Source organism: Cupressus sempervirens, chromosome 4 (genome assembly GCF_028749045.1).
Source record: "Cupressus sempervirens isolate cs-2001-9-10 chromosome 4, ASM2874904v1, whole genome shotgun sequence".
NCBI classification, from domain to species: Eukaryota; Viridiplantae; Streptophyta; class Pinopsida; order Cupressales; family Cupressaceae; genus Cupressus; species Cupressus sempervirens.
In genome coordinates, this window is record NC_143121.1 from 336,161,086 (window position 1) to 336,176,828 (window position 15,743).

The window sequence follows — 15,743 nt, forward strand, 5'->3', positions numbered from 1 at the left end:
GGGTCTTCCTACCAATTCTTGAAGAGCGATGGCAGGATCATAAGTTGCATTCCCATTATCATCTGATCTTTGCTCAAAACATGCTGCTTGTGCAGATATACATGGAACTTGTGAGTCACCTGCACAAGGAAGTCTCACAAAACCCATAGAATCTTGGGTTTCACAAGAAGGTTGGTCTCCATCCCTTTCATGACTAATCTTCTCTGTACACCAAGTCATACAATCAGGATCAACATGTTCTAACTGCTCAGATGTGCTTGCAACAGTTATATCAGGTTCCATGGGCTTACAAGAGACAGCATTTTGCAAATCTCTAGATTGTTTGTCACCTGATCCATTTTTCCCATTACAAATACCTCCAGATTTTATTGAACTGGGGTTTGATGTATGGTTCCCTGCACGGTAGAGTTTAATTTGTAGAGATAAGCATAAAGAAAATAAGGAAGAAGAAACTCCTCAAAACAAGTCCCCAATCAAAAAGAGAAACAAATCATTTCATTTCTGTTAGAACCCAAATTCTTAAAAAATCCAATTAATGCAGGTCATCATCAGAGAAATATTTGACTCATCGCTCCTTCCCTAGTTAAAGAAACTTAGAAATGCTTGTGTGCGTTGTATTTCCCTCTGCATTCTAATTATTACCAACATGTGTGTGTAAGCGGATATGAAAGTAAAAACTATTCACGGAATTTGATCATCATTGGTCTAGAGATAACTTTCACACAGAGGTCAAAGCCTCACTATTGAATATCCAATAGAAGAAAATTAATGCATCATATTTTACAATCAATATGAAATCAATCAAAGGATTCTAATGAGTTCCACTGTAAAATGCAAAATACCCACTCTACATGACATATAATGACACAAAACCCAACTCTTGGTACCAAATAATGCATATATGTGACCATTTAGAGATGTAAGTTAAGTCAGCTGAAAATCTGAACAAGTTTATAGTTTATACTAAGTTAATAACCACCTTTGGAGGCTACTAAATTTCCCCCCTTCGTACGGATAACACATAGCACGTCACATATCTTGGCCATCTATCCATGGAACACAAATTAAATGACCAACCAATTATGTTCTAGTTCTCAACTTCCAATTGATATTTGTCAGCCTTAAATTGTGTCACCAAGTATCTCTATATCTTAATAATTGATTCAAATTTAAAAGTGCTAGCTTTGTAACCTTACCAAATCATGGCAATTGCAGTAATTCTATTCCAGAAATTTACATTCTTACAAAACATAGGGCAAGTTCTTGATATCATTACATATCCGTAGACCTAAAACTGTTCCTCAGGGAACCAAATCTTTGGCCTTCCCTACATTTTCCATATCTGAATGAGCAGCAATGACAGCCATTATACCGAGCATTTTAGGTCTTTGCCAGGCTGTGGCAGTGATACCAATCAGACTAAACATTATGCTTTTGTCAGCCAGAATGAACAGCTTTGGCTCTAACGATCAAACCCTTGAGTAGATCTATTACTTCTAGAAAGATAATGACTATTGTTTCAGAACTGGGGCTATGTCTAGCACTGTTGGTAACGGCAGTTCTGTCATGTTGCATATCAATCTGAAGAGAGTAAAAATATAAAACATTGCATATACGTGATCATTTAGAGATGTAAGTTAAGTCAGTTGAAAATTTGAACAAGTTTATACTAAATTAATAACCACCTTTGGTGGCTACAAAATTTTCCCCATTCGTACAGATAACACATAGCACGTCACATATCTTGGCCATCTATCTCATGGCACACAAATTAGATGACCAACCAATTATGTTCTAGTTCTTAACTTCCTATTGATATTTGTCCACCTTAAATTGTGGCACCAAGTATTTCTATATCTTAATAACTGATTCAATTTTAGAAGTGTAGCTTCATAACCTTACCAAATCATGGCAGTTGCAGTAATTCTAGGCCACAAATTTACATTCTTACACAAAATAGGGTAAGTTCTTGATATCATGACATATCTGAAGACCTAGAACTGTTCCTCAGGTAACCAAATCTTTGGCCTTCCCTACATATCCCATATCTGAATGAGCAGCAATGACAGCCTTTATAGTATTATACTGAGCATTTTAGGTCTTTGCCAGGCTGTGGCAGTGATGCCAATCAGACTAAACATTATGCTTTTGCCAGCCAGAATGAAAAACTTCAGCTCTAACGATGAAACCCTCGAATAGATTTATTGCTTCTAGAAAGAAATACACTGCTGTTGCAGACCTGGGGCTACATCCAGTACTGTTGGTAACAGTAGTTTTGTCATGTTGCATATCAATATGCAGAGAGTAAAAATATAAAACATCAATATCCATAATAATAATCTTCTATTTTCCATCGGTTTCCTTTATAAAGACTCCATCCCAAAAAGCGTGAATTCCTCCATAAATCCTGGCTTTTAGGTGACTTGTCTTAAGCAATAAGATTAACATTTATTAGAAATCCCTCCATGAATAATTTGCCAAGTAAAATCATTTATAACTTAAAAATGGCCCCAGGTATATGACTAAAAACTGGGAACTTAAGGTGTGGCCCCATAATGAATAATGAAAATAATATTCGCTGGGTCTTCAGCTTTTCCTCCTCTTATCTAATTAATCATTTTATACCCTTATTAATCCCTTGGTTCCATATTATGGAAGTTAGAAGTCTTTCCACCCCAATTGCTTGCTCCAAACAATCAACAGAATCAAATTTGATTATGATCAAGTAAACCATTTAGAGCCTAGATCCCAAGGAAAACTCGGTGCATCTTCTTTGAATCTCCATTGCTCTCAATTGTCATAAACATGATAAAATCCATGACCATGAAGCAGACTGTCATAATCCCAATGTACAAGTACCTAAAACCAAACCACAGACCACACCACAAAAACCTGTAAGTACTCTTGTGAGTGAAGAATTCAGTCAATGAAAGTGTAAAACCACTATTATAAGTTGGAAAAATGTTTGTATATGACCCCACATGAATATCCCCACACCTAGACAAATATAGATTAGCAATCTCATCAAGCATATTGACTACTCCAAGGTCTGGTTTAAGGGATTAATCCACTTAAGTTGTAAAATGATGATATCATTCTTTGGGTACCGAGGAATTTTCAGAGTATATATCTTATTAACTCCCATTGCCAAACATGATGTACCATCAGATGAAGATATTATATCACTGCCAACGCCATGTATAAGACTGCAATGTCAGAAGGATAAGGAGATATGTTGCTGCTGACATTATAGACTATTCTAGTTTATCCTCTTCCACCTGATTGATGCTTTCATAGATCAAGTTAAGTTTGCATACACTTGGCTGTCATAACTTGTGAGTTAACACTTTTGGAAGCTCCATGTTGTTGAAGTCTTGGATGTGGCTTCCAAGACTAAATGTCATCACGAAATGTGTAGTCATCTAATTGTATACTCAACCTTGGTATTCTTCCTCTGCTACTAACTTTGGTTCCATCGGCCAACATGATGCTAAATCTATGGAAGTTCTCTTCTTGTAGTCCTTCCTTGATGACAAAGTCCTCATAGATAGCTCCTTGTCTTTGGACAATCCCTTTTAGTATGAAAAGATGATCTTTAGAACCACTAGATAGAGATGCAAGGGTACCTTGAACCTTGTCATCAAGCTGACTATCCTCATTGTTGTTTGCATCAGAAATCACCTCAATGAAATATGCCTTACCCTTAACAAGATACCTATGACCTGGTTCCCAAGGTTTTTTGCAATGAAAACAAAGATTCCTTCATATTAACTCATTTCTTGATTCCTTTTTTAACTTTAGAGGCATGACCTTGGGCTGATTAGGAGTCTTCACATATGATTCATTGTCTGATTTCTGATTTTTGAAGTTCTTGAGTGGCTGAGAAGGTGTGACTTCTATGTCCATGGCTAACCCAGTAACATCATCTAAAGAACCAAGCCTACGAGCCTTAATCAAACCTTTTAATTTGTCACTTAAACCTTCAACAAAGAGCATTGTAACTCTTTTCTGAGGCATATCAGGGGCCATTACAGATTTTTTTTGGATTTCATTGATGTTAGGCTCCAGATGTCCTACTTGCTTGAGCTGTTTCAGTTACCTGTAAAAGTCCTCTATGTCTTTCCGGTCAAAGCAACCAGCCTTTTGACAAACTCTTCATAAGAATGGACCCATGGCATGATCCTGGGAGACAAGTATGTGATGCCACAAATCCTATACCTTGTTCCAGGCACATGGTAGCAAATTAAATTGCTTTTTCCTCTTCCATGGGCTTGAGTGCCAAAATAGTATCCAACTATGAACCCATGATCTTGTTGGCATTTCACTGGTTCCATTAAAAACTTGTATGCTTATTTTGTTCAAAGCATCCTTATACTCCATAGGTTGTGTACCTACCTAAGTGACACTGTAGGTTTCATGTCTTGCCTTTCTAAACGGTTTCTAGCTCGAGATTTACAGTAGTTCATGAACTGATTTTAAGTTCACTAGCAATCTTACATCAGCTGGTAGTTGCAAATATTCATCTTGCGCCACCATCATTTCATCTGTGATGTGCGTTTCCTTTTGCTCTACCTCTAGAACTGCTTCATCAATGGGCCTTGGTAAGAAAAAAGATCTATGAGGTCAATCAGAGGTGGTGTCAGATTTCCTAACAGTGTAAGACATTGTCCTATGATGTTCATTTCCAACTTCACTTCTATCTTCATCCTGGTTTTGTGCATGTTATTGCTGGACCCTTAGATTTTGGATTTGAGCAATAAGTTGTTAAGACTGCACAAACAGTTGCATCACATATTATTGTTGTTGTTGTTGTGCCATCTGTGCCATAATATCATGCTGGCTCAGTTGACCATTACACCATCATTTCTCTGTTTTTCCATGTCTCCTTGATCAAACCAGAGATTCTCGTCTTCATATGCTTCTGACTGTTGATCTGCTCTACTTTTGGTGAAATATTTATATGATCCTATTACTCTTGAGTGCTTGGGACCCGCCCAGGTTTGAATCAATCGAATCAAGTGGTTCGTTACCTATGTAGACTAAAGACTGATGATACTCTCGATCGACTGATATTATATTAGATGCCCACGACCCCTTGAAGGATATATGGATAGGGAGGGCGAGGTTGATGCAGTTGGACTACAGTATATATATCTCCGGCCCACCAGAAACGGGCAGGTTTACCTTGGATTTGACACAGGAGTGATTACAAGTAACATGCAAACACACAATCTGACATGCAACTGAAAAAAAATTGACATGCAATTGAAAAATCTTACACTGACAAACCCCACAAGATGGCAAGATTTGGAGCTCTGATACCACTGAAATATCCTTCCTCCAGAATTTTCCCTAATAACAGATATAAAGTATAAACAAATAGCCAAACCAAGAGATAATTCATTCCATGATTATTTTACAAAATTACAGGTTGATCAGTACGATTTTGTTAGCATGCAACAAAGATTCTTAATTCCGAGACTATCAAATAAAACTTCAACCAAAGACAACCTTAAACTTCAATATATTGAATACAAGGTGTGCCAACATTGCATCAGGCTCAAGTTACAACCTTTGACAAAAGTTATTAGACCTAGATACTGAGAATGTCTATCACTGTTTGAACTGCTCTTGTTTATGACAGATAATCTGAATGAGCAGAAATGAAAGCCTTTATACTGAGCACTGTAGGTCTCTACCAGGCTGTGGTAGTGATACCAATCAGACTAACCATTTTTCTTTTGTCCATCAGAATGAACAGCTTCATCTCTAACAATGAAACCCTTGAATAGATTTATTGCTTTGAAAAAGAAATAAAATATTATTGTAGACCAGGGGCTATGTCCAGAACTGTTGGTAACAGGATTTTCATCATGTTTGCATACAAATATCCAAAGAGTAAAAATATAAAACATCAAAATGCATAATAATAATCTTCTAATTGTCATTGGTTTCCTTTATAAAGGCTCTCCATCCCAAAAAGCACTGACTTCCTCCATAAATCCTAGCTTTGAGGCAAATTGCCTTAAGCACTAAGATTACCATTTATTAGAAATCATTCCATGAATAATTTACCAAGTAAAATCATTTATAACTAGGATGCTGGTACAGGTTCGGTTCCAAGTTTGGTACGAAGGACTGGTTCGCCAATACAGCAAAAATTTGACAAGGGGTTGGGTTCGTTAATACAAAAACATCTATGTATATGTATATATCTATGTATGTATGTATATATGTATGTATATATGTATGTATGGATATATGTATGTATATATGTGTGTGTGTGTGTGTGTGTGTGTGTGTGTGTGTGTCTATATATGTATATATGTATATATGTATGTGTGTATGTGTGTGTATCTTTTGAAGCCTAAAAGGATGACTTAAGATTAGAATGTCACATGGTATCATTAAAACATTTAAGAATCATAAACATGTAATGATAGCATCATGAATCAAGATTATACCATCATTAAAATGTCAAGTGATAAGTCATAACATCAAGTCCAATTATCGTTGTTTCAGGCTCAACTAATGGAATTAAAATTTATTAATATTCGTCTTCTTCTTCTTCATCATCTTCTTCTATATTGGCATTAGTTAACTCACAAACAGAGCTAAAGGTCAATGGGATCAGCTGCACCAATAACAATATTGGTGTCAAAATTTTCAAATTCATCAAGTGCAAGATGAAAAGTGGAAGCCATAGATAAGCCTTTCGATCCACTTTTAAGGGTAGTGGATGTTGTTCTATGGAGCCTAATCAGGCTTGGAGGTTAATTTCTCCCCACATTTATTGACGCAATTTCCCCCCAGAGTTTTCAATGGGGGTTTGAGGGCAACACCCCCAAGATTGGTCAAGGGGCAAAGCCAAAAATGACTCTTATTATTGTATGAAGGCATTGAGAGTTATTTTTTTATTCGCTGACATATTCCAACCCTAACATTGGATGTCAAAAAATAATTAAATGTGCGAAAAAAAACAACTTGGCCACTAACTTTGACCATTATGGGACAAAGTTCATTGGTGGTTCCATGTTTTCCATCTTGGTCCGCCTTGGTGTGGTCTAGTTCAAAACACCCCCTTGTGGGCCGACCTTGTTTCGACACATAGGCAGACCAAAGTGGAACAACAAACCAGTTTGTACCTATGGCTGGTCTGGGGTCCCGTAGAGGCGAACTACACATCCTAGATTTATAACTATAAAAAGGCTCCTCCTCTATAACTAAAAAATACGAAGTTAAGGTGTGGCCCCATAATGATTTGTTAAAATAATATTTGTTGGGACTTTATCTTTTTGGCCTCCTATTAATCCCTTGACTCCATATAGTGGACATTACATTTAAGATAATAGTATCATCTAACAAATTACGCCTATAAGCAATAACCAAACCCTTTAATTTGTACCTTAATCCTTCAAACAAAGAGCATTGTAACTATTCTCTGAGGCATATTTGGGACCATTACAAAAAAAAAATTGGAATTCATTTATGTAAGACTCCAAAAGTCCTACCTGCTTAAGTTGTGTCAATTCTTTGTAATCGAATTCTATGCCTTTTTTATCAAAGCAAGTAGTCAGCCTTTTGACAACCTCTTCATAAGAATGAAGCATGGCATGATTGTAGGAAACAAGTTTGTGGTGCCACCAATCGTATCCTACTCCTTCCAAGTGCATAGTAGCAAACTGAATCGCCTTTTCTTCTTCCATGGGCTTGAGTGCCAAAAAGGTGTCCAACTTATGAACCCATAATCTAGCTGAGATTTCTCCATTCCATTGAAAGTTTGAATTGTAATTTTTCTCAAAGCATCCTTGAACTCTACTAGCTAGAAGCCTTGTCTAGTTTGCCCTCTAGGTTTTCTATCCTGCACTTCCAAACAATTCCTAGCTTTGTCCTTACATTAGTTCATGAACTAATTTAAATTCATTAGCTTCCTTACATCAGCTGGAAATTTCATGCATTCATTTTGAGCCTCCAAGAAATCATTAGTGATGTGTTGTAATGGGCACCCTAGAAATGCCCAAAAACTGAACCAACTGCTGATAGGAATTTAGTCAACTGCTGATAGGAATTTAGTCAAATAATTTGCATCCAACTCTTCATTTTACCGTTAAATGTTTAAACCCCTTTATGGCTCCGGAAATAAATTGTTTGTTTGTTTTTATGTCTTTACATAGATTTGAAACCACATAACATGAACAAGAAGGAATTTATAATAATATATGCAAATTGAAGATTGAACTACTACTGAAATAATATTAATTTTCAAACTAATAAAATCAAATACATAGCAGACTTTTAAACTCACTAATTACTCCAGCAGTATAACATAATATTCCAGTAATAACTTCCCACCTTGCTGCTACAATAATATGAATAGTGTCGTGCTATAGTGCTGCTACAGTAAAATCTGCCTTCAATCAGTCCAAGACCCTCATAAAATCATCCCTTCACAATGGCATAAGCATCGGACAAGAAGTGAGAATGATATGAGCAAACAACCAATCCGCCTATTGCTGGAAATGCGCCCAATCTGCATGTTAATGAAGCTGATAGCAATGAATTCTAAAGGCCAAACCCCAAGAGAATGATGTCTAAAATGTCACAAGAGAGGATAGAAATCCTCTAATGCCAAGAACGGATCTGCAACTCACACATCAATTTTCTTCTCATATTCCACCTACCGAATAAAGCCACTAATGCTCCCTTTTATTCTTTCTTCAAGGGTCGGTTCAACTCACATGAGCAATATGGGATAAAAGATGTGCAATATAAAACATATTTAAAATAATCACTTATGTCTCCCTTAGGCGCCCCCTTTGATTTGAACACATTCCCATAAAATTTAATATTAAAGTAACACTTTAATATTTTACAACTAAATTAAATATTACTTTAATAATACTTCAAGCATAAAAATATATTAGCTATCGGACTCCAAGCAACACGAGTGATAGCTCGTCGGAAAGCTCTCACCAAGGAGTATCAATTTCAATCACCAAAACTAGCCTCCCCTGTGTCCTGTTGACTTACTAAAAATAGTAAGTATGCCTGAAACTGAGTAAATCAACTTCGTTTTGGCCCAAACTGGAGATGACTAGGCCAAAACACTCTAAGATCCCTTTAAACCCTTCGTTAGCCCTCAAGACCATGTAGAACTAGGCTAACGCACACACACTTGGTCGACTGCTAAAGTGGGGACATTACAGTCCCCCCCCCCCCTTGAAATTGCTTGTCCTCAAGCAAGCTCAGTCCAGCCTGCTGAATAACCTACTCACTCTCTCATGTAGCATCCTCCTCCAGCAAGTCTTTCCATCTAACCAAATACTCCTTCACTACCCCGGTTCTGAGTTTCCTCTTTCGGGAGTCTAGAATAGCCTCAGGTACTAACACGAGCTTCCCCTCCTCGTCCAAAGGGGGGAAATTTGTAGAAGGAACTACACTCTGACCAATGGCTTTCTTAAGTCTCGACACATGAAATACATTGTGCACCCAACTATCCTACAACAAGTCTTTAGCTATGTACACTCGGCTATTCCCCAAACCTAAATCCATGAAATTGGGTGCTTCATACCCATACAATGCCATAAATGGAGTCATCCTGATGGTCATGTGATATGTGGTATTGTAACAATATTCCCCCATGTATAACTACTTGACCCACACTCTATTGCGTAGTCACATAATTCCGCAAACAGCCTTCCACCCATTTATTTACTATCTCCGTCTGTCCATCTGTCTGGGGGTGGTAGCTGGTACTAGGTGTAAGATCTATACCACACAACCTGAACAACTCCTGCCAAAAGCCGCTCATGAACTTGTTATCCCTATCACTAACAATAAATCTCGGTATCCCATGCAACCTAAAAACCTTTCTGAAGAATAAATCTACCACCTGAGCTACTATATAAGTAGAAGGAATAGCAAAGAAGTGAGCAAATTTTGTTAATCTGTCTACCACCACATAAATACAATCTCTTCCCTGCACTCGTGGTAAGCCAGTGATGAAGTCCATAGAAATATTTTCCCATTTCCTATCCGAAATGGGCAAGGGTTGTAGTAAACCTGCAAGAAACGTGTGCTCTCCCTTATTCTGTTGACAAACTACACACTCCCTGACATACCTCTGAACATCATCCTTGAGCCCTCTCCATGAGAACCGCTCTCGGATCTGCCTATAGATCTTGAAGACCCCTAGATGCCCAGATGTAGGTGCATCATGAAATGCCCTCAAAATCTCCTCTCTAAACTGTGATATAGGGATCACATAAACCTTGTCCTGAAATTTTATCAACCCATCCAACAACACATACCTGTCATCCTAAATGGTGCCCGCCACTATCCTAGAAGCCCAATCATCTCCCCCATACTCCGCTGCAATCCGATCTCTCAAATCTCCTGAAACCTCTGCTAGAGCGCATAAGTGAGGTCTCCGAGATAAAGCATCAGCCACCACATTTTTCTTACCTTTGACAAACTCTATATCAAAGTCATAAGCCTATAATTTAGTAACCCATTTCTGCTGCCGGTCATTAAGATCATGCTAGCTCATGAAGTATTTAATACTATTGTAATCAGTTTTGATTACAAAATGCCCACCTACCAAATATGATTGAAATTTGGCCAATGCATGCATTATGGCCAACATTTCCCTATCGTAGATAGAATAGCTCCTCGAAGCTTCCTACTTTTGAATGCAATGGGCTTCTCTCTTGTATCAATACTGCTCCTATCCCGTCTCTTGAAGCATCACATTGAAGCTCAAATGGCTTTGTGAAATCAGGTAGAGCTAGAACCGAACAAGATGACATCACATGTTTGAAGTGGTCAAAACATCTTTGCATTGCCTCTATCCATGTGAAGGCTCCTTTCTTGGTAAGCTTTTTCAAAGGTGTGGCAATCTATGAGAATCCCCTAACGAACCTCCTATAAAAACCACATAAACCAAAGAACCCCTTAAGCTGTGTGAGGTTTGTGGGAGTAGGCCAATCCACAATAGCTCTAATCTTTTCATAATCAACCCGAACATCATCAACACTAATGATATGCCCAAGGTAAAGGAGCTCGGTCATGCCAAACTCACATTTTGATTCCTTAGCATACAATGAGTCTCTATCCAGAATAGATAACACCTCCTCCAAATGCTGCAAGTGCTCCTCCCAGGTCTTGCTGAAGACCAAGATGTCATCAAAGAAGACCAAGACGAATCTCCTCAATTGCCCCTTGAACACTTGGTGCATACAACTTTGAAATGTAGCAGGTGTATTAGTTAGCCCAAATGGCATAACCATAAACTCGAAGTGGCCATAGTGACATCGGAAGGTTGTCTTCTCGATGTCCTCTGCTCTCATCTTGATCTGGTGGTATCCAGATCATAAATCGATTTTGGTGAAGAAGCGTACACCATGCAACCCATCAATCAGCTCATCAATCCTAGGAATGGGATACCTATATTTTATTGTTTTCTTATTCAGTGCCCTATAATTGATACACATGGGCATCATCCCATCCTTCTTCTTCACTAGAACTACTGCTGAATCAAAAGGGCTTTTGCTAGACCTTATGTGCCCCATCTCCAATAGCTCCTTAATTGCCTTCTCTATCTCATCCTTGCGTTTCTTAGGATGACGATAGGGGGTAATCATCACCGGTTTGGCTCCCTCCTCAAGCTCAAAAACATGCTCATTCCCCTGTCAAGAGGAACCCCATGTGGGATATCGCCAAATACTTTAGCATGCTTGTCAAGTATCTCTTGGATATCTGGTGGATGACTCTTTACCTATGGCTCCTATGAAGTTGGCATAATGAAACATTATGCTACCCACTCTATGTCATTATGTCGAAAAAGTCTCTGCATTCTCCTTAGGGAGACTATTCTGCAACTCCCATCCGAAAGTCCTCTAAGTACAACAGTTCTTCCCTCATGCTAGAATCTCATCTCCAATTTTGCTAGGTTGAGTGTGAACTCAACTAGCGAGGCCATCCATGTCATGCCAAGGATGACATCACAGTCTCCCATGTCCACTACATAGAACTCATCCTCCAACTCATAGCCGTCTCCAAACCTGATGTAAAGATTAGATATCTTCTGAGTGCATAATAATTTGTCACCATTAGCTACCATGACTCTAAACCCAGCATGTTCCTCAGTCTGTAAACCTCTCATGGCTACCAGTCGTGCATCTATGAAGTTATGTGTAGCCCCAATGTCAATGAGAGAGACCACTTTCTATCCCTGGATAGTACCCCTGACCCTAAATGTGATCGCCTTTTGAGCCCCTATCAATCGTGTCAATGACCTATCATCCTTAGGAATGATATTCTCCTTTGGACTGCTACTCTCATCCGAATCAGAGTGCTGATCCTCCCCCTCTGACTGTGACTCCTTCGTTGAAAAATACTCCATTTGATTTTCCTTAGCCTTGAGAGGGCACTTATGAGATAAGTGTTGAGGCTCTCTACAATGAAAACACAACTTCTTCCTCCTCAACTCATTCAGGGTGTCATTATCCAACTTCCTATTATCCCCTTTTGGCTGCGCATCCTGGTAAAAAGGTTTTTTGTCCTTATCCTTATCCTTCTTCGTATGTGAATTCCTAGGCTGAGATCTGCTCTTAAAAGAAGAAGGTGCTAAGTTACGAGCCTTCTTAGTGGCCTCCTGTAATGTAGTCGGGTCATGCCCTTTGACCCAACCCCTCAAGGGATCTAAGAGTCCATCCATAAATAGCACTACTAATCTCCTATGAAATATATGTAATCAACACAGCTAACCTCTGAAATTCACTGATGTATGTCTCAATCGATCCCCACTACTTGAGCTGTGCCAAGTCCTTAAACTATAACTCGGGATCTTTGGTATCAAATCTCTCTATGAGTCTCTCAGTGAACTCCTCGTAAGATGTGATCTGATTATGCCACAAGGTTACCATGCCATGGTGCCACCACTCATGCGCTGGACCATCCAAATGAATAGCCGCATACTTGATAGCCTCCTCCTCAGGCATAGGATTTAGCTGGAAGTATGTATCTACCTTCTGCACCCAAGCTCGTGCAGTCATTTTCCTTGAAGTATCAAAGTTTTGATTCCTCCCTCTTGCTCTAGGCATGTGTCTCATCCTCGCGTCCATATAATCTCTGAGGAAAATATCTGCCTGAAACTCTGGTCCACTAGCCTCCCAGTCCCTCTTGAACTGATCCTGTAACTCGGTAATCTGCAATTCATTTACTGGTTGAACCGAGTCTCTGGGTGGAAAGGTGGGTAGAAGAGGTCTCGAGCTCACTGTCCGAGCTGGGCGTACAACCTGTCTAAAGTTATCAGCCTCATTCCCATTGTTGCCATTTCCATTATTATTACCATTAATGTTATTCTCAGGACCATTGTTGTTGCCTCGGCCTCCATTATTATTGTTTGCATCACCTAGATTAATATTGACACCCATTTGTCTTGCCATAAGCTGCAACATCATATCCATTCGCCTATTTTGCTCTTGTTGCATATGCTGCCCCTCCTCTAATGTACCCAGTAACTGTCTAAACATTACCTCCTCCTGATCTGGACCGACAATCTTGCCTCCGCCTAGTTCTATATTCCTTTCATCTCGATCACCCATACTGTTGTCTTGTTCAAAGAATATCTCCTCTGTGTCTGTATGACTGGATTCTATGTCCACCCATGCAGATGAACTAGACTGCTCGCTTTGTGAGTCCGAATCTTTGTTGTCTTTCTCTGGTATGGCAGAAGTAAATGGCCTCTATCACATACTCAAGCATACATTCTTAACTTGTTTTATTTCTGATTTTAGTGTTTTGACATTTCGTCAAACACTTTTCCCTCTATCCAGCTGTTCCAAATTCCCTGTAAGGCCTCCATAGGATGGCAGGACTTAAAGCTCTGATACCACTGTAATGGGCACCCTAGAAATGCCCAAAAACTGAACCAACTGTTGATAGAAAATTTAGTCAAATAATTTGCATCCAACTCTTAATTTCACCGTTAAATGTTTAAACCCATTTATGACTCCAGAAATAAATTGTTTGTTTGTTTTTATGGCTTTACATAGATTTGAAATTGAAACCACACAACATGAACAAGAAGGAATTTATAATAATATATGCAAACTGAAGATTGAATTATTGTTGAAATAATATTAATTTTCAAACTAATAAAATCAAATACATAGTAGACTTTTCAATTCACTAATTACTCCAGCATTATAACATAATATTCCAGTAATAACTTCCCATCTTGCTACTACAGTAATACGAATAGTGTCACATTACAGTGCTGCTACAGTAAAATCTGCCTTCAATCAGTCCAAGACCCTCATAAAATCATCCCTTCACAATGGCATAAGCATCAGACAAGAAGTGAGAATGATATAAGCAAACACCCAATCCGCCTATTGCTGGAAATGCGCCCAATCTGCATGTTAATGAAGCGGATAGCAATGAATTCTAAAGGCCAAACCCCAAGAGAATGACGTATAAAATGTCACAAGAGAGGATAGACATCCTCTAATGCCAAGAACGGATCTGTAACTCACACATCAATTTTCTTCTCATATTCCACCTGCCGAATGAAGCCACTAATGCTCCCTTCTTTTCTTTCTTCAAGGGATGATTCAACTCACATGAGCAATGTGAGATAAAAGATGTGCAATATAAAACATATTAAAATAATCAATTATGTCTCCCTTAGGCGCCCCCTTTGATTTGCACACATTCCCATAAAATTTAATATTAAAGTAACACTATAATATTTTACAACTAAATTAAATATTACTTTAATAATACTTCAAGCATAAAAATATATTAGCTATCGGACTCCGAACAACATGAGTGATAGCTCGTCGGAAAGCTCTCATCGAGGAGTATCAATTTCTATCACCAAAACTAGCCTCCCCTGTGTCCTGTTGACTTACTAAAAATAGTAAGTATGCTTGAAACTAAGTAAATCAACTCTATTTTGGCCCAAACTGGAGATGACTAGGCCAAAACACTCTAAGACCCTTTTAAGCTCTTCGTTAGTCCTCAGGACCATGTAGAACTAGGCTAACACACACACACTTGGTCGACTGCTAAAGTGGGGACATTATATGTGTGTCTCTTCTACCTCCATCTCATTAATTAGTTCTCTTTCAATTGGACAAGGTAAAAGGGTCAAACGCAATGGTCAATCAGACCTTGTCTCTGTTGTTCTCACAACGTTAGAGGCTGATTTATCTTGGTTCTCATGCCCGGCTTCACTTCTGTTGTGTCAACTACTAGAACTTCCTGACCTCGAACATCCAATCTCAATTCTCTGTAATCGTACGATCCTGGAATTGTTGTTGTTGCATTTGTGGCTCTTGCTAATGTTGCCTTTGGAGCTACTTCTGCTATTGGGCAAAAATTGTCAAGAAATCATTCAGTTGATTATTTAATTCCCTTTGTGGGCCGCTATCTCTTCGTTCTCCCATCCCAACTTCACTTGGGTTAATTTTAACATCTTGTTGCCCTGACCTACTTCTGATGTTACATCTCTGTGTTTCAACCCCTCTGGGATACATAGAAACAATTGAAGGCAGCATGCACTCAATTAGGCACCAAAAAGCAACTTCAATTCTGACATGCAACAAGAAATTTGGATCATACACTCAAAAAGAAAACTTGCAAATCAAACCCTACAGGTTGGCAGGGTTTGTAGCTCTGATACCACTGATATATTACTTCTTCTAAATAGTGTATTGACTTACAATTTTCCTTGA

At 38.6% G+C, this 15,743-nt stretch overlaps 1 protein-coding gene across 1 annotated transcript in view; it reads right to left on the bottom strand.

The window, feature by feature from the left end:
* LOC149561393 (RNA polymerase II C-terminal domain phosphatase-like 1) overlaps positions 1 to 15,743 on the bottom strand; it is a 73,137-nt gene that overhangs the window by 2,627 nt on the left and 54,767 nt on the right. The window contains exon 10 of the mRNA XM_089825124.1: positions 13 to 395. Within this exon, the coding sequence (XP_089681250.1) occupies positions 13 to 395 (383 nt within the window). The remainder of the gene's footprint in view (positions 1 to 12; positions 396 to 15,743) is intronic.